Genomic DNA, 24,222 nt, shown 5'->3' on the forward strand with positions numbered 1-24,222 from the left:
TTTCGATCATAGATCTTCACAACAAATAAATATTAAAACTTTTGAAACAATATCCATACTCTGCCTTGCATCTCTCGTGTGTGTGTGTGTGTGTGTGTGTGTGTGTGTGTGTGTGTGTGTGTGTGTGTGTGTGTGTGCGCGCGCTCGTGAAAAAACCTCTTGGCCGCAAACTGTTAAACTCACACGGCTTGGAGGGGCGCTTACATAAATGTCAACTGACTACAGTCTTCAACTGTGTGACGCTATGAATGTTTGTCTGTGGGGGAGGGGGTGATTAAACCCCCACACGGACACAAAAGAGCTCGTGGTGTGACAGGTTATCCAGCCTCCGAAGAAGGAGTCATAGTTCACAAGTGTTCACAAGCACTAATAATAATAATAGGCATAGTCTGTATCCTGAGGATATCCGTTCCTGACATGAATGCAGAATAATAAAATCAAAACACTTGTTTAGGGCTCACGCGTGTGTTATTATTAAATGCCCAATGTTACGTGCAATAGAATGTCGTCGCCAAATTTAAAATTCGATCTCTCATGCTGGCGTTACGGGACACACTTAATTACAATGGTGTTCCTGTCTGATTGACTCGGTTTTAATTGTCTTTACCGGTTCAAATTGTAGGTAGGCCTATGCAAACTGGATTGGGAGATGGTGAATGAAAGACAGAAAAAAGTCGAGTTTAAATTCACATGGTGGTCTTGTTTAGGGCTCACACTTGTGTTATTATCAAATGCCCTATCAAATGCCCAATGCTAAATAAAATATGTAATTTGCTGACTGTATTTCTACTTAGGGCTGGGCGATTCACCCTGAAAAAAAAATCTAGATTTTTTCAATACCAAACTCGATTCACGATTCACGATTCGATTCAATACCCCCCCCCAAAAAAAAAAAAACTTGTTGAGCTCTCTAGGCCCCAACGTGGTGTGGGTGTGTGTGTGTGTGTGTGTGTGTGTGTGAGAGAGAGAGAGAGAGAGAGAGAGAGAGAGAGATTGACAGAGAGATTGACAAGTAGGCTCTGTTTGTGTGGCGGTGCCTCTGGTGTGTGTGAAGTCTACTCGGACTGGACCAGTTTATATGGACATGGGGTAGCCTATAGCAGGGGTTTTCAAAGTGGGGCCTGGGGACGCCTGGGAGGGGCGTGAGAGGATGCCAGGAGGGCCGTGGCAGATTGGCAGGGAAAATAGCAAAATTAATTGAATGACCTAAGAAGTCAAAATAAACTAAAAATAGGCTTAAATCCCAAAGGAATATTTTTTTTCTTTACAATATTTATGTATTATGCTTTCTGTAGTGCCTGAATGGTCGTAGGAATACACAAACTTTATCAAGGTGTGAGACTGGGTGCACAGAACAAAATAGTGTGGCAGGTCCCATGTGAGGGGGTGGGGGGCTTGGGGGGGGGCTTGGGGGGGGGGCTTGGCTGTATCTACCTGTATGTGGAGGGCTCATAGTAAAGTTTGGGAACTCCAGGCCAAAATAGCCTAATGTAATTGGTCTCAGAACATTGCTAATAGAAATGACCAATTGGGATTACATTGAAACATCTCAGAGAAAGAACAAAAAATGTGAGGGGTAAACCCTCAGGCACTGTTGAGATTTGTCGTCACGTGCCATCCATCCCCACAATATATTAATGATGCATTATAGTACAGATGTATGTATGGAGGCTCTTGTCCCAGATGAACAAATGTAGCAATTGCCTGCTTTTTTCCCATCAGAGCCCATAGTAATGCGTCTGAATACATGTCGATGCATCTGAACACTGCTGCGTTAACACAGCGAAAACATTTTGGAGCAACACCCTAAAACAATGCTTAGGCTACTTCAAGACGGTAACGTTTGCAAGCCTGAGTAGATTAGATATCGCGTTTCATGCATTTAATCAGACATCAGCGCATTCGCACAGGATCAGAACTAGTTTTACAGCTGGTAATTTCTCCAGACTGCAACAGGTGGTAAAACTGTCGGCGAAGTTTACCGATATCGCCGCTATCTTTACTGACATGGCGCGTTCAGACGCGGTTACTTTACCACAAGTCTCCTAACTAGTCCCGTCCGAGTAGGGCTTTAGAGAGAGGGGGAGAGAGAGCGCGCGAGAGTGCTCCGGTTGCTTGGGTGTGTGTGTGTGTGTGTGTGTGTGTGTGTGTGTGAGCGAGAGAGGGAGGGAGAGAGATTCCTTTCAACTCACATATGTTGGTTAAGATCATACAGGCGAGGAAGCAGCGCATCCAAAACTTTAAGCATATGTTGAAAACCTCTCTTCTCTGCCGAATAAATTGGAAGCATCGTAGTAGGCAGTTCTAGGCTAATTGCATCCGTGATTGCTTTCCACCTTGCGTCACTCTTGTGGTAGGGGTAGAGTAGTTTGTTTAGCATTTTCTCCGCGAGATGTTTTCGTTTCAAATATTGAAACATGCATGTAGTCCGGCTGCTACGACCTACAGCTACGACAACACTGTCATTCACAATTTACAAAGTAGTAGGTTGTTTAATTCATCATTGGCAAAACGATTTGAGGTAGTGTCACCTTATTTGAACAGGAGCCCGTATTCCTCACCCGTTTCACTATATTTCTGTCAAACCATTTCACTCACAACGTTTGTTTGTGCATGTAATGGGGGAGGAGACACAGAGAATGCACTATGTTGGCTAGACCTACGTCTTCGCCAAGTGGCGAACGTAATGCAATGCGCTGTGCGCTTGGGTACATAAACTGACAGATGATTAAAAAAAAAAAATCGTATAACGCGATTTCTCATAAAAACAAATCGATTTGACGTTCAAACTCGATTTTAAAATCACATCGATTTTTTGCCCAGGCCTATTTCTACTACTACTAAAACTGGGGGATGGACAAGCACGGAAGCACAAACAGACACAGGCAGACGGTTGGAGGGGCGCAGATGTCAACTGACTACAGTCTTCAACTGTGTGACGGTATGAATGTTTGTCTGTGGGGGAGGGGGTGATTAAACCCCCACACGCACACAAAAGAGCTCTCTCTCTCTCTCCCCCCAACAACACAAGAGGGAATATTCGCATTGGACGCACTTGTTTAGTCCCTCACAATGTGTAGGGCCTATGCTGGTTGCCATATTAACATAAGGTTTTAAGAAGAGCACACACAATCGAATCAAATTAACACAATCGAAAGTAGCCTATAGCCAAATATTTTAATTAAATTCGGGCGGTTGGTTGAATCATTCAAATAGCCTAATTAAAAATAGCCTATATAGCCTAGGCTTATAGCCTATATCCCCACCAACAAAAATTATGAAATAATGAAAACAAATTATACTCTGTAGCCGCCTTAACAATAGAAGTAGGCCTAATTAGGCCTATTAATGAATACGTTTGCCAAAAAAATTAGGCCTAAGCAAAAAAAAAAAAAAAAGAATTTCCCACGGCACTAGTGTGCCACGGCACAGTGGTTGGGAAACACTTATCATACTGTCACAGGTGGGGGGTGCGCGTTTGACAGCGGCACCCCCACTTAATACCAACTACCCCGAGGAGCATTGTACACATCAGGAAACACCAAGACAACAAAGTCATTTAAATCAAGTATTTATTTTCTATTTGGAGACATAGTTCTGTATGCATGTGTGTGTGTGTGTGTGTGTGTGTGTGGATGTGTAACCAGTTCTGTCCGCGGGGTCCTTAATGGTCCAATGTCTCTGATCAGCACCTCAAACCTCTCACTCGGTCCGTGCGCATCGTAGCCTCCGACAGGTTGGGCGGGGCCACCTGGCTCGTCTGGGCACGCGGAGGCGGATCAGCTGGTGGAGATAGGAGAAGGGTAAACAGGCTTCCAGTCTCTGAATTCGTATGAATAACGCACAGGGGGATGCTAACTCCCATCACCAATTGTGAATAAAATAGGAATACACAGCACGAGCAACTATAAGCTACTTATTTAAAGGAGCACACGTGAGCAGCACAGCAACCAACACAGCACACATAAAACGATGGTGTAGGGGTGGCCATCCTCGCTGCGCAAAAAGTATTTTCCGATCGTGCATTCGCTGGGTCCGGGAGTGAGAGAGTGAGTGAGTGACAGACAGAGCGGGCCAGGGGCAGCGCACACAGCGGGGAGGAGGCTTCAAGGTGAAGGCTATGGTGACCAGGCGTGGCACTTAACTTCGGTGGTGAGCGTCCTCCACCACCAGCTTTCCAACGCAACCTCTTCGTGACTCTGTCCGCAAACCTCGTTCAGGCAATATGCCGTCCGCGCCATTCGTAGTCGTCTGTTGCTTGTGTCGTCCAAAGGACCGAACGCGTGCCCCATCTTCTCCTGGCCCCATCCGGATACCGGCGTGCAGCTCACCCCCTTCCCAAGGCTTCCCCCGGCCGCGGTAGTCTCTCCGACCCTTCTCTCGTGCGGTAGCTGTGCGTCTCGTCCTCCTCCGGATCCTCCTAGCCATCTTGCCACCTGCATTCAAAAAGCCCACACCCACCCCGTACACCCAATCACCTTTCTCCCTCTTCCCATTGGCACCTGCAAACATTTGCAATCAGTGAGAATAACAGTTAGTCCAAGTTTGTCACCCCCGTGACAATACGACTGCTGTGTTTTTAAAAAAGAAAAGGCAGTGCACAGCCTTTTGTGACACGTCGTGGTGTGACAGGTTATCCAGCCTCCAAAGAAGCAGTCATAAGTGTTCACAATCCGTTCCTGGCATGAATGCAGAATAATAAAAACAAAACACCGTCGACTGGCGGTCTTGTTTAGGGCTCACGCGTGTGTTATTATAAAATGCCCAATGTAACGTGCAACACAATGTCGTCGCCAAATTTAAAATTCGATCTCTCTCATGCTGGCGTTACGGGACACACTTAATTATGGTAACAATGGTGTTCCTGTCTGATTGAGTCGGTTTTAATTGTCTTTACCGGTTCAAATTGTAGGTATGCAAACTCCTGAGGATAGCCTACCCGTTCCTGACTTGAATAATGCCGAAATAAGTTAGGGACGGATTGGGAGACGATGAATGCAAGACAGAAAAAAAGTCGAGTTTAAATTCACATTGTGGTCTTGTTTAGGGCTCACACTTGTGTTATTATCAAATGCCCTATCAAATGCCCAATGCTAAATAAAACATGCAATTTGCTGACTGCATTTCTACTACTACTAAAACTGGGGGACGGGCAAGGACGGAAGCACAAACAGACCACAGACACAGGCGGACGCTGCTCTGCAAAAGCGGTGCTATACTGCCCCCCGCATTCCGAATGGCCACAGGGTGTAATGATCACGGTACGCTGCCGCGGCACGGCACGGTAATGAGCAGATTGAAGTTACACCATCTGTAAAGGGGAACGATCCTACCTGAAGAGGTAGGCCTGGTGAAAGGAGAAAAGGGAGAGTGGTGTAGACCTCAACAATGCCTCCTGCTCCATTCGGAGCAGTAATAAAATAATCTAAAGCCACTCATCGCATCAAAAGTGCCTGTCTGATATTTATAAAACCTGTGTGTGTGTGTGTGTGTGTGTGTGTGTGTGTGTGTGTGTGTGTGTGTGTGTGTGTTTGGGGGGGGGGGGGGGGGGGGGTTGGCAAGGTGGGTAGAATTTCAACATTTAAACAGCAAGTTTTATTTGAATTAGGGATGGACGATACAGCAAAAATGACAACTCATGACATTCTTAATAGATTAGGAAAAAATCTCAGGACAACCTTCAGAAAAAGGGTCTAGCGGCAAATTTGAGGATTGTACAGGTAGCTGTTAATACCTGCTGGGCATTGCTGCCTGTCGCACTTCCTCCGGAAATAAGACTTGTGACACAAGCATTCAACTTCATTGTATGAATTAACAGGCTAACATAGGAAAACACATTAATAAATACACACGAGGTGCCTTCCTCAACCACCTTCACAGGTAGCCGTAGCCTTACGCCAGAAGCAGATGTCATCAGGTGGTGTCCAACCTTCTCTGAGTGTTTCAGCCCAGAACCACAACACCTTCCAGCTGGAGGGCACTCAGTGAGTGGCCAGCTCACTGCCCACCGGCCCCTGGCGTACTCAGGGCTGTACGTTAAGCTTTTTCACTAGGAGCACAGGTGCTCCTAAATGAAAAAATTTAGGAGCACGGATAAAACTTTAGGAGCACAGATACAAATTTAAGAGCACTCTAAAAATGTTGTGACACTTTTGTTATTGAGGGGGGGGGGGTATGTAAAATACTGTGCTTATTGTGCTCATTGCTTGTTTCTTCATCTTCATGCACAATGGCCTAGGCTATATGTCAGTGTTTATTTCCAACACTGGGGTATGGGGTCACCTGGAATTCCAATGGGCTCCCCTGAAATGTCTAGGTGTGAAATAAAAAATACCAATAAATATCACTACCCGGTAATTAACAATCCATAGCTATTGTAGTCTTATACCAGAGATATTCTATAGATATTCTGTCAGAAATATCCACTGTTTTTTTATAGCCAGCAAGTTTGCTCAGTCATGGTTTTGGTTGTGAAAAAAATGTGGTCCCCAAAAGTTCAGGATAAAATGGTCCCAGTGCAAAAAGTGTTGGGAACCACTGCTATATGCCATAAATCACAGTTCCCATTACTATTAGCCTACTATTATTAGGCATATTATCATTATTATTGTTATTATTATTAGTATTAGGCTATAACTTCGTGATTAAAAGCATGTAAATCACATGCTTACTGAACTAGATTGACTAAATCTTAAACATAGCCTACAACACGTTAATCCAACGGGCTTTATTATAGCCTAGTTTTTGTTTCCTCAAACGCATGGGTTGGAACGGTGTGAAATGAAACTGGGAGCAGCAAAATTATCTCACTGTGTTGGCTGCTCTTTTTGATAGCCTACAGCACCGGTGGCTACTGGACCAACTAGACTTTAAATTTGCGCTCACTGCACACTACTTGTGAATGCTCCTCGAACTATATTTTGACTTGATTACTTTGATTGCGATTGCATTTTTTTTGCGAAGTCATTGCGAAGACAGCGGTTTGGGAAATGCCAAAACAGCTCGAACAACGACGTCCTTTAAACCACATGAGTTAGCAAACCGAGTGGCTATTTCATTAAACCACATGAGTTAGCAAACCGAGTGGCTATTTCACTATCGGATCCAAGAGGTTTCCTGTTAGCAATGCAAACTCCCGCATTTGAACGTTTTAAACAGCAGTCCATTTCGAAAAGCTGTAAGAAGTGTTGGCATAGAACATCCGACTGGGAGATGAGGCATGCGCGCTTTGTAACTGTTGCCACCAGGGATCTGTGCGAAGCGATTCTGTTTTTTTTTCTTCTTCTGAGCTACGGGAGCAGAGATGGCTCAATCTTAGCCAACACGGAATTCAAGCAACATTGACCGTCTTTTTTGAAGTGCGTTCCCAATGGAGTTTGATGCTGTCTATCAGACAGGCTGTGGAAAAAATGAGCAGCTCTCACAATCATGCACTCGAACTCAGAAGCAAAATGCGAATGAAAGGGTTGAATGCATACTCGTACAGGTGCGCCCGTTTTATTTTTCTTTCTCGCACAGTCAAAATTTTAGGCTCAATATGCGACCAATTGGTCTTAATGTACAGCCCTGGTACAGCTTTCCTCCTCGCTTTTACACCAACAATACATACTTACTTACTTACTTAGGCCTTACTTAGGCCTTTCGGAACATAGGCCATTGATGAAGAGTTTCCACGCTCGTCTGTCTTGGGCCATTTTCTCCAGCTGCTTCCACGACAGTCCCCTTTTCTTGACATCCTGCTCTGTGCTCCTTCTCTTCTGTTTTTGGGTCTCCCTCTGCTTCTCTTGCCTTATGGGTTCCATGTTAATGCCTGTTTAGTTATAGCTTTGTTGTTTTTCCTCAGGGTATGTCCAATCCAGGTCCACTTCCTCCTTATGAACTGTATCTCTATTTTTTCTGGTTTGGTGCATTCCCACAGGCTGATGTTGCTGATGCGGTTGGGCCAGAAGATCCTCAGGATGCGTCTTAGGCAGTGGTTTATGAAGGTCTGCAGTTTATTTGTGATGTGTTTGGTGGTCCTCCAGGTTTCTGATCCATCCCTAGTAACACAGAACGTAAAGAGAACGTTTGACTTTTGGTTCTCTAAAGGTTGGGGTTATTACCAAACCAAAATTTACCACTTAGAAACGTTCCCTTTGGTTACAGTAAAAAACAAGCAGCCATTGGTTCCGGTTCGGTTCTGGATACGTTTCAGATACGTAATTTTTGGTTCTGTTTTGGTTCTCACTGGGTTGCCAGGAAAGTTTAATTTAAGTTCCCAGAACGATATATGTGTGGTTCCCATTCCATTCCCTCGCCGTTATCTCACCGTACCTTTATTGCATTTCATGTTTGTTCCCTCATCGTTCCCATATGGTTCCCCATAACCTTGATGGTTACATTATAGGTCTGGTCACGTCTGGTTCCCTAGACGTGCTCCTGATGTTCCCCCAACTTTGTTTATACTGTGTTGTTCAGAGCATAAGCAATGATGACTGTCCACCCGATTAAATCATATACGTCTACATATTAGTAACAGTATTTCCTCCAGATTTAATCATGTACACAATCTATTTTTTTTATTCCATTTCATTCATTTAACTCAACTTGGTTGGGTTGATCTAAGGTTTGGCTGTGCACACAACATCACACAAAAGATGTGGTGAGTGAAAGAAATAACTTGAGAACTTGTTACACCTTTGCCGGTAACAAGCAGGCCCTTCGCAACCAATCTGTCCATCAGCGCCTGGCCAAACCTAATTACTTAGGGCTGGTATATCATGATTCAATTGCTTGCACCTGACAAACTCCTAATCAATCTGGTCACATGGTACTCTTGAGCCTGTATATAAACCTGCTGTCAGAGTGCTTTAGTTATTTGCCTGCCTGCCTGCCTGCTGGCTGGTCAGCATGGCACAGCATAGCGCTTGTTTAACTGCTTTGCAAGCAAGCTAATAGCGCTTATGGCATTTGTTAACTACATCTTGTGCCTTGCTTTGTGAGCTAGTCAGTAACAGCACATGTTACATTGCTTGTGCCATTGTGCACTTGATGTAGATAGTATGATTATCTTTAAACTTCATTAAGGAAAACATTTGGTATTAATCCCCACTAGATTGTGTTCATACATGCTCAGCTGATATTTATCTCACATTGTGGTACAGTACAGCATAGACTGATATATAAAATATAGACATCATACATGTTTTCAGCAACTTTAATCATCATTCTAAGACAGCAGTGTGCCAACCTGATGCCAGGCGCAGGGTGTTTCAGTGATGGTGGAGGATGGGAGGTCCTTAAGTACCATGATCAGGGTACCTCAACTATGGTGAGAGATAGTGGGGCAGGACCAAAACACATTCACAATAATAAACAAGGTTGGGGGAACATCAGGAGCATGTCTAAGGAACCAAATATGCAACCAACAAGGTTAAGGGAACCATATGGGAACGACAAGGGAACAAACATGACATGAACAGGAATAAAGTGACGGTGAGAGAACAATAAGGGAACGGAATGGGAACTACACATATAACATTCTAGGAACGAAAATTAAACTTTCCTGCCAACCAAGTGAGAATGGAAAAATAACCAAAAATGACTCTCTGGGGACGTACCCAGAACTAAACTGGAACCAAGGGCTTGTGTTCCAGGAACCTTCGTAGAACTAAAAATTGTTAGTAGGGATATAGCAGCACTGTTTTGACATTGGAGTTGAAGATTCTGACTTTGGTGTTGAGTGAAATGTTTTTAGTTTTCCAGATCTTATTTAATATATTGAATGCTGTCCTCTCTTTTCTTATTCTTGATTTCACGTCTTCCTCTGTTCCACCATCCACTGCGATTACAGTCTCCAAGTATGTGAAATTGTCGACCTCTTCTAGTGGGCGGTCCCTGATGTTTATTGGACTCGCGTTTTTGTTATTTACTCACATTATTTTGGTTTTCCTCCATTTATGTTCAGCCCCAGTCCTGCTGCGCTTTTTTCAAGTAGTTGGGCTTTCTCCTGCATCTGTTGGTGGCTTTGTGAGAGTAGAGCAATTGTGAAAGGTAGAGTGTCGAGGGGTCTTGAAATGGCACCAAAAAATGCTCCAACAGGCAAAAACTGCGTCGACTTGTGTTTTTATTTTTCCACACCAGCAGTGTATATTTACAAAATAGTGTCCAGGTGTCCAAAAAGGTAAGTATTCAAAAAGAAAAATATTTCCAAAAATATATATACAAAAATAATAACAAATATAGCTGCAAGCAGCAATGCGGGGCCAAGCAGTAAACTTGCCAAAGTCGCCACGGCAACAGAAGGAACTGCAGCGCCCCCTTTGGCCCAAATCTCGCCAATGTTGGGGTGCATTCCTTGGAGGGGAAAATGGGGAGAGAGACGGGGAGGGTCGGCAAAGGACCTGGGCTGGGAATCAAACCCGGATGAGCCGCATGATAGACGAGTGCCCTACCGGTTGGCCATGGCAGGGCCTGTGCTGCCCTTGATTTATATTGAGTAACACATTTCCATTTCCTCTCAAATTAGTCTATAAAATATCAGCAAGTAATTTCTATACTTGAGAGGCTTGCTTTTAGCACAGCAATTATAATCCTCTGTGATCATTCTATTTAGTAAAATTGTTTATATGACATACAATATTATGGAAAAGAATCAGGAGCCTACTGCAAATAGATATGTCCTTAAAATCCTAAACATAAGAATCCTATAGGCTGCAATGCAATGTTGCCCAGCCTTTTGAGACTGTTCTGAGGAATTGGTGTACATAGAAGTAATTGTGTGTGTGTGTGTGTGTGTGTGTGTGTGTGTGTGTGTGTGTGTGTGTGTGTGTGTGTGTGTGTGTGTGTGTGTGTGTGTGTGTGTGTGTGTGTGTGTGTGTGTGTGTGTGTGTGAGAGAGAGAGAGTGTGTGAAAGACAGAGGAGCCGAGAGAACAACAATGGTCTCTCTCTCTCTCTCTCTCCCTCCCTCCTTCCCTCTCTCTCCCTCTCCCCCTCCCTCTCCCTCTCCCTCTGTCTGTGTGTGGGGGGTGGGGGGTATGTGCAAGGGCTGGGGCAGTGGGGCTTTGGTTGACACTAGAGCAATAGCAGAACTACGCACACACCTAAGCTCTCCTCTCTTGTGTGTCCAGAGACCCCCTGCCGAGAATGGTGTCAGTGAACGTGCGCAGGTGCCGTTGGCAAAGGGGACAGAGACATGAGAAAAATCCCTCCATTCTTTCCACAATTTTGAATGGCTGCTGTGAGCTGATAGTTTTCTCAATCGTTACGAAAATCCATACCTGGGTGCAACATAGTGTGAAGATGACCTGTGTACCAATATTTTGAAAATTGGGAGTACGGTTCAAAAGCTACAGGCAAAAATGTAGCTAAAATTTTGACCTGCTGGTGGCGCTACAGAGTTTGAGCTGGGGATCTGTTTTTTTGTGGTAGGTCATAGGATGAACTACTATGTGTGTAAAACATCCCAGCCTAATTCGACAAACGGTTGCTGAGATATGACCTCACTTCCTGTTTTGCCACTTTTACGACAATTTTGATTGGCTGTCACGGCTAAACGATAAAAGATATCCAATATTCCTTGAGACCCCATGTGAAGCTCAGTCCAGAGATACTATATACCGAGTTTCGGGCAAATTGGTCAAACATTGCGGGAAAAATAGCATTTTTATTGAATTTCACAAAATTCTAATTTGCGGGAAAACTATACACGCAGGGTACAATATCATCACTAGTTCTCGGATTTGTCCTGGGCCAAGGATTCCAGGGATACAAAGTTTTTGAAAATTGGACCAGCGGTTCAAAAGTTACAAGCAGAAATGTACCTGCAACTTTGACCTGCTGGTGGCGCTAGAGCGTTGGGGCTGGGGACCTATAAATCGCTGCGGGTAATATTGATGCTGCCTCGAATATGTGTGCCAATTTTCATAACTTTCCTCTGTACGGTTCTATGGGCTGCCATAGACTTGCAGAGGGAGAAGAATTTTGACTGGAGTCAATGAGGGAACTAAAACACTAGGGGCCTTCGCCAGCTTCGCTGCTTGGCCCCTAAAAAGGTCAAAATGAAAAATATCTCTGAGCAGAGAAAAATGCTTTGGCATAGCATTACAATTAAATGGCAAGGCTATTTCAACCTTCACCTACCGACCTCCTCGAGCAAATGAGAAGTCGGACGTTTTATCCAAAAGTTTTCCCGCCCTGGCCACTGGACTAATCCATTATACAACATAAGCCAGGGGGGACTTACAAACAGAACTGAAAATAACTAAATAAACTCTATAAAACGGTACCAAACATATAATAACTAAATCAGGCCTTTAACACAAATGATAACAAATGAATGCATAAAGAAATAAAGCAACAAAAAGCAAAGATAAAGATAATTGATTTCGCAGCGCTCAGCACTGCCAATGAGCGAACGCGCCCATCCATAAATACACACAGAAACATGCGCTCGGCTTCTCTCCCCAAACCCGGAAGAGCTGCTACACTGCAGGTAAGATTAAAACACTACACAAACCCTTGACGAAAGCAAGTAGACTTAAACAGTGAACACAATGCATTCAGGAGGTGGTATGCTTTGCAAACTTGATGAAAGGGAGTTGTGACAAATAAGCGTTTCACGGACAACACTGTGTTTGTGTTTGATGTCGCTGCGCGAGGTGTATGGCGTGTGTGACTATGTGGAAGCGCTTAGCGTGTGTAAAATGTTTGTCATGCCGCGGTTATCATGTGTGCCCCCATGAGACTGCAAACATTAAAACCACACATTGCTAGATGTTTATGATATTGTCCCAACACATACAGTAAATAAATGTCCAATGCGCTGCGTTTCAGCCGCAGGCTTATAAGAGGCGAGAGAGGGGAAAGCGCTTTAGCGCCAATTAAGTTTAAAAGCGTCCGCCTGGACACGGTGGTGACGCGCCCATAAGCCGCGTCATCACAGCAATGTTATCTGCAAAGTCCAAGGGCCATATTTATAACGGGTGCATACGCACAAAATACTGTGCACGCCAAGTTCACTGCAAGGTTTGGTATTTAAGAACTTGACGGTAAACATGCGCAGCTCCACGCAAAGTTTGACCCATGCGTACGCCCTAAACAAAAGACCAAACGCGGAAAGCGCGACCTCGGGAGGTAGCTGGAAGAACGACCCGAAATTGGTAGGAGGAAAAATCGGAGTTCACGTGTCACGATAGCCACTTTAACCCTATCGTGCCGGATGCATCATATATGTCTCATCAAATTCAAAGCCCTCTCCACGCTGACACACAAAAAAATCGATCTGAAAAACATCCTGCGTGTCATTTCCAAACATCCTGCAGTACACGGAAACCGCCACAAGAGAGCAGCGGTCGACAACAAGTTGACCACAGCTCGGCGAAAAACAGGAAAATGGGGTAGAAGCGGTTTCCCTGACCGAGGCTGAGATTTCGTCAAATTGCATAAGGTTTGTGTACAAATTTCCGAAATATAACTCTACATCCTTTAATTTGAACACTTGCTTTGTGCAATTAAGCAAGGAAGAGTTTATATTTTTACACCGTGTTGGAGAGAGATCGTGCTAAAACTGATGAGACATATAAGCACCATCCGGCGGTGGCAGGAAGTCAGCCATCAATGCATTTGCTCCATAGGGAAACTTACAAAGCATACCACGACGATCGTTTAACAAAACACACAAGTTGTTTTACTTCAAGACAAAGATATTGCCTTAAGAAACAGGTTTTACTTGCAATTTTGAAAATGCAATGCAAAATGTTGAAATTATGATCTCGTAAAAAATGCATTGAAGTGAATGGAGAAATGGTCCAATTGTAGTAATGGACCCATATATTCAAATTACACATCAAAAATGAATAATGATCTATATTACACTCATAAATAGGTTGTTGAGCATTCGATCAGCTATGTTTTTACATAGATTTTAAAAAATTACCCAACCAGGCTGTGGGAAATGTAAAATATGGTCCTGCTAAAACAAGGATAGGCTTTAAAAAATGGCAGGATCTCACTAAATATTTAAAGATAATCCTCAAATTAAATTGTCTGACAACTTTTTTAAATTAAAAAAAAAGTTGTAAATGCATTAAAAGTAATTTTTCAATGGTCATGAAATTGGAATTTTCATTCATTAAAAGCCTGATGCATCATATATGATGCATTAAATATCTCAGCGACCTTAACAAAATTTTGATTTTTTTTTTACATTTCTTATAAGGGACCAATATTGAAGCAAATTCCAAAAAAATTGAATTTTCTCTCATTGCTTTCATGGTTCAGGTTTCACAGGGTTAACATTAATCCAGTTCACAACGAAAAACATGTTTGTTTGTTGTTTGTTTGATAATGGTGGAAAATAATTAGTAGGCCTACCTGGCCAGTCACATGCATGTTTTGTAAGGAAGTAACCGACGCTTCAAATTTTATATTTAGGGTGCATTACATTTGGAAATACCCTACATTTTGTTAATCACTCACAGACCTTTCCTTATTTGTAGGCGATAATCGTTTCTGCGTTCCGAATCTGCAAGGAATTACACCAACATTTAAGCTAGTTGCTGAATCATGCTCGAGTCCCAAGTGCAGCTGTAGGCCTACTACTAATAGAAAGATAATGGTTGATTTTCTCAGCCATTCGGCATACAGGCAAGCATACAGCCAAGTGCCATACTGATGGACAGCTTCTTTTCTCTTGTTGCATGCCATTTGTTTTTCATGTGGTCCGTCAGCAAATAAGCAGAGGTGTGCATTTCTAAGACAGCTGGCCTTCTAGACTGATAATACACGTTTATAATACACACATTAAATAAATACAGACTAGATGTTATGTTGTCTGTGGATGTGTCGATCGACAGTTGGGGCGTCGCTTTGAACTGTGCGCAGTGACCGACGGTAAACCCAGTGCATATGAGGTGCGATGAGAAGGTGAATAGATTTTCTTCCGGTGAATTTCACATGGGGACATGCCATGTGAGATGTTTCGTGGACGCAGATATTTTTCCCCTTGTTCACAACTTAATTAATACTAGGCCTACATGTCTATGACCTGGCAGGTTCATGTCCATGCCATCCATTTTGTTTGTTTGTTTGTTTGTTTGTTTGTTTGTTTATACCTCTGGTATAGCGTGACCTTTGCGAACATAACCATCCACATGCTGCAATTCGAGGGATTTTGTTTTTTGTACGACTTCCCAAACTTAACTGCTCCACATTGCCCAACGTTCTCTAGGCCTATCTAATTAACAGGGTTGGGGAAGTTACTTTTTAAATGTAATCCGGTAAAGTTACAAATTACTCTTTCAAAAATGTATTCAGTAATGTAATCCCATTACTTCAATATTTAAGTAATGTAACGGATTACTTTTGGATTACTTTTGTTTTGTTAAATGATCGTCGTGGTATGCTTTGTAAGTTTCCCTATGGAGCAAATGCATTGATGCATTGATTGTGAATAAAATGCTGGCATTTTCAAAACATCCAATATGTTAATAAGGTAGAGCATTATGTACAACTTATCAGTTGTTAAAGTCGAGCAGAATTATTGTTTTGAGGTAATTAAGCTGATGCATCAAATTCAAAGCCCTCTCCACGCTGACACACAAAAAAAATCCATCTCAAAAACATCCTGCGTGTCATTTCCAAACGTTCTGCAGTACACGGAAACCGCCACAAGAGAGCAGCGGTCAACAACAAGTTGATCACAGCTCGGCGAAAAATGCAAAAATGGAGTAGAAGCGGTTTCCCTGACCGATGCTGAGATATCGTCAAATTGCAAAAGGTTTGTGTACAAATTTCCGAAATATAACTCTACATCCTTTAATTTGAACACTTGCTTTGTGCAATTAATCAAGGAAGAGTTTATATTTTTACACCGTGTTGCAGAGAGATCGTGCTAAAACTGATGAAACATACAAAGCGGATTCCAAAAAAGTTGGGACACTTTGTATTTTGTGAATAAAACCAAAAATCACAACATACAAGCCGCGGCATAACAATAAATGAATAAATAAATCAGTTAATATAATAATTAAATAAATAAAAGGGACCAAAGACGCAATTTCGCAAGAATTGTAATCCTGTTAAGTAATCCCCATTCCCACTGAATGTAACTGTAATCTGAATACATATTTTTTTGCTTGTAATGTAACGGATTACAATTACATTGATTTTGTATTCTTTTACCGTAACGCCGTTACATGTAATCCGTTACTCCCCAACCCTGCTAATAAAACTGTTTGCTCCAAATGTGGTAAATAAGCTATCTCGTCTGCTTTCCGCACGCCGTCCACAGATATAAATATTCATTTTGGGCATTTCACTGATTATTCATGGATAATTATGGGTGTGTCCATAATTATCCACGGTCAGGGATTTATAAAGGGAAATCGACGTGGAACGTGCGTGCGCCATGCTTTATAAATCTGAACATTTTCTTGCGCACGCACATACTGAGATTCTTGCCTGCGCCATCTTTTGGCACATTTCTTCTGCAAAGTTTTATAAATGAGGCCCCAAGTCCTCAAGTTGTTCTGTCAGACTCCATTGGATGCCTGTCTTTTTGTTGTGGGTAGTTTGTTTCATGATCCAGTCAATGCATAAGAGGAACAGGAAGGGGGAAAGTAAGCATCCCTGTTTCACTCCAATGAGCACAGTGAATGTTTTCTGTGTTTGTCCCTGGTGGAGAATTGGGCACTGCATGTCCTGATATGAGCCCTTGATGATGTTGGTGTATGTAGGTGGTATTCCATAGTGTGCCATTAAACTTCACAACAGCTTGTGGTCTGCATTATCAAAGGCCTTTTCAGAGTCAATAAAATTGACATATGCAGGGGTGTTCCATTCTATCGATTGTTCTATGATGATCCTGAGAGTAGCAGAGTGCCGGTATGTTTCCCTCCTCCTCCCAAATTTTCCGGATGCCTGTAAGGCCTCTGCTGGGATTTCATCTGGCCCTGCTGCTTTGCCACGTCGTAGCATTTTGATTGCCATCCTTACCTCCGATCTTGTTGGAGGGGCACAGTTGATGTTGAGTAGGTGTGCTGCTGGTGGAATCTCGATGACTTGGTCGGGCAGTGGTCTATTCAGCAGCTCGCTGAAATGCTCTGTCCATCTTTGGTGTTGCTCCTCCTTGGTGGTAAGGATTCGTCCCTCTTTATCCCTGATTTGTACGCTGTCTGAACTTACCTGCTAGTTTCCTGGTGGTAATATAGACTTCCTTGAGGTTGTTTTGTGCTGCTGCTTCCTGTGCTCCTGTTGCTAAGGCCTTTATGTAGTTTTTCTTGTCCTGTTTCACGCTTTTCTTCACTTCCTTGTTTGCTTCCTCATAGTCTTTTTTAATTTGGGCTGCTGCCTTTCTGGCTCGTGTTTTGCATTTGTTGAGTGTGCCCTTTTTGGCCCTCCTTTCTTCTATTCTTTTCAAAGTTTCTGTTGACAGCCAGGGTTTGCGGTTTGTTGTCCTTTTCCCAATAACTTCTAGACAGGTCTCCTTCCATATGCTTTTTATGTTGTTCCAGTACTCATTCACTGAATGTTCTTCTTGCAGGGCTTGAAACCTGTTTTGAATGGTGGTTTTGTAGAGCTCAGTCGTTCCAATGTCCTGGAAGAGCTGGATGTTGAACTTGGTTCTGTTACCAGAAGGGGTAATGCAGCACTTTAGCTTGAGTTGGAATTTTGCAGCAAGTAGGTGGTGGTCTGACCCGGCGTCAGCCCCTCTCTTCACTCTTACATCCAGGAGAGACCGTCTGAACTTTCGGTTGATACATATGTGGTCGATCTGGTTTTCGGTGACGTGGTCAGGAGATATCCAGGTGGCTTTATGAATGGGTTTGTGGGGGAATACGGTGCCTCCTATGACCAGGTTGTTGTCAACACAAATCTTTCACCATTTTCATTAATGGTGCCAAGTCTGTGTCTTCCCATGGCCAGCTCATATCCATTGTTGTTGTTTCCCGCCTTCATGTCGCCCATGAGTAAGGTTAGGTCTTTTTCCTTCCTGGACTGAAGTAGGTGTTGTAGATTGTTGTAGAAGTTGTCTTTTATTTCCTCCTCTGTATTGTTGGTAGGTGCATAGCATTGTATGATTTGAAGGTTAATTCTTTTATGGGTGGTTTGGAATCTTGCTGTGATGATTCTTGAGCTGATGGGCTCCCAGCTGATGAGGGCCCTCTGGGCTTCTTTGGAGAGCATGAGTGCCACTCCCTCTGTGTGTGGTGCTGCTTCCTCCGCATGTCCAGAGTAGAGTATGGACTCACCACTGGCTAGTTTGACTTCACCTGTCTGGGTCCATCTGGTTTCGCACAGGCCAAGAATGGAAACCTTGTATCTGCTCATCTCTTTAGCAATGACTGTTGTTTTTCCTGCTGTGAACATGGTCCTGATGTTCCAGGTTGCGATGTTGGTCGGTTTCCTAGGGGATAGAAGATTCCGCCGCACCCTCTCCGGATGGCTTTCGGTGTGCGACTTCATATTCTCTTCCGCTTGTAAGCTTGAAGAGTCTTCCTCTCCTAGGTTGTGGGGTTTCTTTTTCTTCATCAATGTTTCTGTAATATTTTTAAATCTGCTGCACGGGTGATTGGCCCATGAGCTTTACCATTGCCCTATTGGCCAGCTTTACCTGTTTCCACCTCTCACGACGGAGACGTTAGGGTTGGGATTTGAGAGGCAACAATACATACATTTCCATGGAAAATAGCATGGAACAATACATACATTCCATACATACATACATATATTCCATACATTTGATAAGCATAAAAATAAAGGTAAACGTTAGTGGTGTGGATTGGCACTGCCCTCACGATCCGATTCGATCACTATTCGGGAGGTAGCGATTCGATTCGATTCTATGCGATCCGATCCAATTCTACAATGCATTGCAATGCATTACATTTCTACTGAAAGCAAAGCAAATGTTTAATCAGTCATGATGAGGCAATACAAGTAGTCAGATACTGAGCAACAATTTATTGGCTGTTTTCTGTATCAGTCTGTATCAGTCTGTATCAGTCTTGCAATGTTTTGAAGTGCTTTTACTTAATTTAACATTCATTTCCTCCCGAAATATCCATGGAAGTAATTGAAACTTAAAAAAATTGCTGGATCGATTCTGGAACTTGCTGGATCGATTCTGGATCGTCCATGCCCCGCATTGGATTGGATCACCACTAGTTGACACCACTAGTAAACGTGCTATTTCCCATAATTTGAGGGTGCTGATTCCAAATATTTTGTTAACCAAGCTGAATTTTGGGTTTTAAGCCTGAACTAGCATAATAGCATAATTTTTACATAAACTTACTCCCCTACCACAGCTGCATCACCCTGCCTTTCCACCAGGTTCATTGATCGATCACAAAAGTCACCAGAGTCAAAAATCTGTATGTATAAAGTCACACACTGCCTATGAGAAAATGAATGACCAGGGACGTCGCTATAGGGAGGGCATTTGCCTGTAGGCCTAGGGCCCTCCTGCAGGTGGCAGGGGTAGGAGCCCTATTATGACCTTGGCAGGTGGCTTGGGGGCCCGATCTATTCATCCTGGGGCCCTGTGCACAATTGTTCTGCCAATGTGAATGACTTGGGTAACTTGACTTAGTCATTTTTGATGCAAGCAACTTGACATTAGCAAGAAGAAATACTTCTGTTGAGTTTTTTTTTTCTTCAAAGACAATGGCCATGTGTCAAAACATCATCCTTAGACATCAGTGACTGAGATATTCTTATTATCACACAATGGTTGTAGCCTTAAAATAAAGCTAATTGAAACAAATTGAGCAATTATTAATATAGTACTATATTTGGTGTAGTCAGAGATTTGTAGAAGGCTGTTGCAGGCTATAACCACCTACGAAAATAATTTATTACCTACGAAGATGATTTAACAACTATCTAAGGTTTCATGGTGGAGACATTAAACACTTTTGGATTGATGTCACTGGTGCATTACATTATTTTACATCAAGTGGTATGTCAACTTTGAATGTGGACATGATCCAATAGTGGTTCTATACCATGTTCTGAATGCCACGGTCATGGTGTTGAAGTGGGCGGGGCACAGTTCTATGACCAGGCTACCTCTGTCATGGGCAAGGTTGGGGGGTGGGGCAGTTCTATGAGCATGGAGAAGAGCAGAAGTTAACCAAAGATGATAAACAAGGAGGAGACAGTTTGTGAAGAGGTACAAGGACCAAAGAAGTGTCCTACCCCTTCATTTTCCTCCATGACTGATGGACCCTCAACATAGAGTGCCCTCCACTGCAATGCTTTCTCTGTGTGACACTGCAAGCTGGATCTATCCTGGCATGAGCAATGAAGGTCTCACCATTATGGCAATTGCTCTGGCACAAAGACAAAAAGTGCTTTACTTTGGATGAGAATGTAAATGATGTTCTCATTAAAAATAACATGACTGGAAGTAGTGGAAAATGAAAGAAATCTGTGAAAATCTGTTGGTAGATATTTACCAGCATGCTAGACTATTACAAGGTCTATAAAAATATTTCAGTCATTCACCGTTTCCAGGATTAAAGTTTGGAATAAAAAAAATAAAAAGAATAGCATAACTATCAAAATAATGTGCAGTGCATTGTTCTTGTTGTGCTGCATCAAATAATTTATTTTAAAGTGTTTTGTTTTCCTTAGAAGGCGTTTCATGTTTGACTTGCAGCTTCACTCAAAAGAAATAAATAAAATAAATTAACATCTTAGACAGGTACTGTTTGTAATGGACCAATGACACAGACAGGATGACAGGATGATGCAGAAGTGGTAGGGGAGTAAAGTTCTGCAAAAATCTCCTTTTGACCAAAATTATTAGGGGGGACTCACAATTGCTCTTTGCCCAGGGTCTCAGATTTCCTAGAACCGCCACTGGTGTTTGGCGCCCCCTAGGAAATTTAGTTTTTCCCTGTTTTCCGAAAACCCCAAAATCGGACTTAGGCGGTTTTGGTAGCAAGCCGACGATATGCTGATGCTCTAGCATGTGTACATGCATTGTAGGGTTTCAAGATGGCCAACTTTCAAGATGGCAAGTCATAAAATGTTTTTTAAAAAGTCTCATAGCCTTTGCACAAAAGGCTTTGCACGAAAAATCCAGCTTGGTAAAGATAATATTCCAAATATTCTAAATACCTAAAAATAGGTGGTTTACCAACTCTACGACCAGCAGTCCTCTAGTAATCGCAGAAATACCTTCGGACTTGAGTAAAGGTTGGTAAATATGATATTCCCCATAATTTGATTGTTTCAAGCCGTGTGTTCAATTGTGCATTTCACACTGACAGTCGGTGTAGTGTCCAGTTTCCTTCCTTTGCTCTATTTTATAAAAACATTTTGAAAATCATGATGTGAAAAAACTAAAACAGAATGTGTGCATGAGAGTTCATGCCATTCATTTCCAACATCACACAGACAGCTCAACAAAAAGCTTTATTGACGTAACATGTTCATTTCAAGAGCACAACGCACACCAATCAGCACCACACAGAAAAATACACTGGAAGTCTATTCCCATTGCAGTGGCCTACTGTGCAGTCACTGCCAGGCCATTGCACTGCTGATGTAGAAGGACTTCCCTGTTTTCTGTTACGTGCATTCTTCCACCTCCTCCTCTCCCCTCTCCTTTTCTCTCTCCCTTCCCCTTCCTTTCCCCCTCCTCCTCTCCCCTTTCCTCTGCTCTCCTCTACTCTATTCCCTCTCCTCTCCTCTCCTCTCCTCTCCTCTTTACTCTACATTCCTCTCCTCTCCTCTCCACTCATCTCCTCTACTTCCCTCTCCTTTTCTCTCCCCTTCCCCTATCAGGAACTGCTCATATGTTTGACAGCATTCCTCTTCATGTCAAGTGTGTTTTTCTTCTGTCATGCTTCCTCAGGTATGACCATGGAGGGGAGTGCAGAATGAAACCAGCAACCAGAAAATGTGAGTACTTTTTAAAATAACAGGCAAAATTGTGTTCATATGTGTCATGACACGAGCACATGCGCACGCACGCATGCTTGCGCGCAGGCATGCATGGATGCGCGTGCGCACGCACACACACACACACACACACACACACACACACACACACACACACACACACACACACACACACACACACACACACACACACACACACACACACACACACACACACACACACACACACACACAAACTTGCCACACCACACCTGCAGGATGTCTGGATGGATGGACCACCAAATATTGATTATTCACACATTACTATTATGTTGTTTTGGTAACACTTTATTTTAGGGATACATCTATAAGCACTAGTACATAAAATGTTAATGCCTGCATAAGTAATTTGTAAGGCATGTACTAAGCAAACGCTAAGGCCTACTAGGTCCTTACTACGGTTAAATTGGTTGTAAATCCTTTATTGTGCATGAACAAGAAATTTGCGAATACATGCCTAACAAATGTTTGATTTTGCTTTGTACATGCCTTACAAGTTACTTATACAGGCACATTGTATGTATTAGTGCTAATAGATGTATCCCTAAAATAAAGTGTTACCGTTGTTTTAAAGTTAATGTCATCTTGTTTCTTGACCTGGAAACATTGCATCTCATTTGTTATTTTGATCATTTGTCATTTTCTGCAAATAAATGTATGCACTAAATGACAATATTTTCTTTAGGAATTTGGAGAAAAATGTAGTCTGTAGTTTATACTGTGGAATGAATTAACTATGTTTGCTTTACTGAAACACATACACTCTAAGAAAATTTCCCTGCAAAATAACGGCAGTTACTGGCAATTATATTTACCTGTAATTCTACTGTTATTTCACACCAAAAATCAAATACAGCTCATTGCTGTTTAATGTATCACAGTATATATCATTTTTTCAGCAGCAATTGAACTGTTAAATAACAGTACTCTACTGAAAAATAACAGTACATTTCAGTTAAAAAGTTGAATTGTACTGTGTGATGACAGGCAAATACTGGGTCATAGTTGTATTCATGAATATGGCCATGGCAACTTCCCACCCCACCCATCATTCTCCATAACTGTGGTACCCTGGCCATGTTACCACCCCACCCTCCCATCGTTCACCATGACTGGAGTGCCTTGAGCATGATACTATGCCGCAATGCTGTATTGAGAAAATGGTTTGCGGTGGTCCTTTGAAAGTGTGGGCATGAACAAAATGTCAGAGTACGCAGTGCTATGTTACAATGATAGTGTGCAAGGTGGGCTTTTTACTGTATCTCTTGATGAGCCAATGATGAATATAGCATTGGTCAGTCTTTAAAAAAATATTTTGCACCAAGTAGCACAGCAAACAAACAGCACTACAAGCTAGCTCTCAAAGCAATGCCTAATTTGCAGCAGGCACATTACATGCCACAATGCCACAAATGATGCCACATACAGCAAGCTTTCACAAAGAGGAAAGTGTGCAAGCATGTAAGCAAGCTTGTAGGCAAGCTTGTAGGCAAACAAGTGCTATGCTGTGCCATGCAGGCCAGCCAGCAGGCAGGCAAGCAACTGAAGTGTTGATAGTCCAGATTTATATACAGGTGCAAGAGTACCATGTGACCAGAGTCATCAGGCCCTTGGCAGGTGACGCCCGTAATTGAATAATGGCATAACAGCCCTACTCAGGTGAGGCCAGGCACTGATTAGCAGATTGGTTTAGATGGGGCTGCTTGTTGCAAGAGTGTTACAAGTTATTAAAATGTTTCAGCCATTCACACTTTCATCACTATCAAAATGCATGTGCTACTCACACTTTGCTGCATCAAGCACTTTTTAAGTATTGCAGTTTCCTTAGGAATTGTTTCATCATGCTTGATAGTATCAGATAATCTTAAACCAGTCAGAATGACTTCAGTTCTTCAGGTGGTATTGAAGTTTGATGATGATCACGGACAAGTGGAGGATGAATGGGTTTCAATGATGCTGCCTAAAATAACTTGTTATTTTCTAGAGATGCACCGGTTCCGGTTCCGGATCCGGATCCGTCAGGATAATAGAGTTTTTCACAGGGTCCGGGTCCGGCAGGATCTTAAGCAGTGGATCCGGTATCCGACATGTTACCTAAAAATCAGGGTCTGGTGCATGTCTAGCCTAGGCTTTTCAGTCTTTCACAACCCCAATCACTGCATGGAGTGAAATCCCTTTGGAAGCGGCTATTGAAGGCAGTATGGCAATAAGCCAATGAGTCTAAACAATAGTTTGCGCCAACGTAATAAAAAGGGCCCACGTGTGCGAGTAGACTATATGTTTCAAAC

General features: G+C 42.7%; 1 protein-coding gene across 1 annotated transcript in view; it reads left to right on the forward strand.

The window, feature by feature from the left end:
- Positions 1 to 24,222, forward strand: part of LOC134452969 (stonustoxin subunit beta-like) — a 60,639-nt gene that overhangs the window by 6,987 nt on the left and 29,430 nt on the right. The window contains exon 2 of the mRNA XM_063203676.1: positions 21,849 to 21,895. Coding sequence (XP_063059746.1) covers positions 21,849 to 21,895 — 47 coding nt within the window. The remainder of the gene's footprint in view (positions 1 to 21,848; positions 21,896 to 24,222) is intronic.

The sequence above is a fragment of the Engraulis encrasicolus genome, chromosome 1 (genome assembly GCF_034702125.1).
Source record: "Engraulis encrasicolus isolate BLACKSEA-1 chromosome 1, IST_EnEncr_1.0, whole genome shotgun sequence".
NCBI classification, from domain to species: domain Eukaryota; kingdom Metazoa; phylum Chordata; class Actinopteri; order Clupeiformes; family Engraulidae; genus Engraulis; species Engraulis encrasicolus.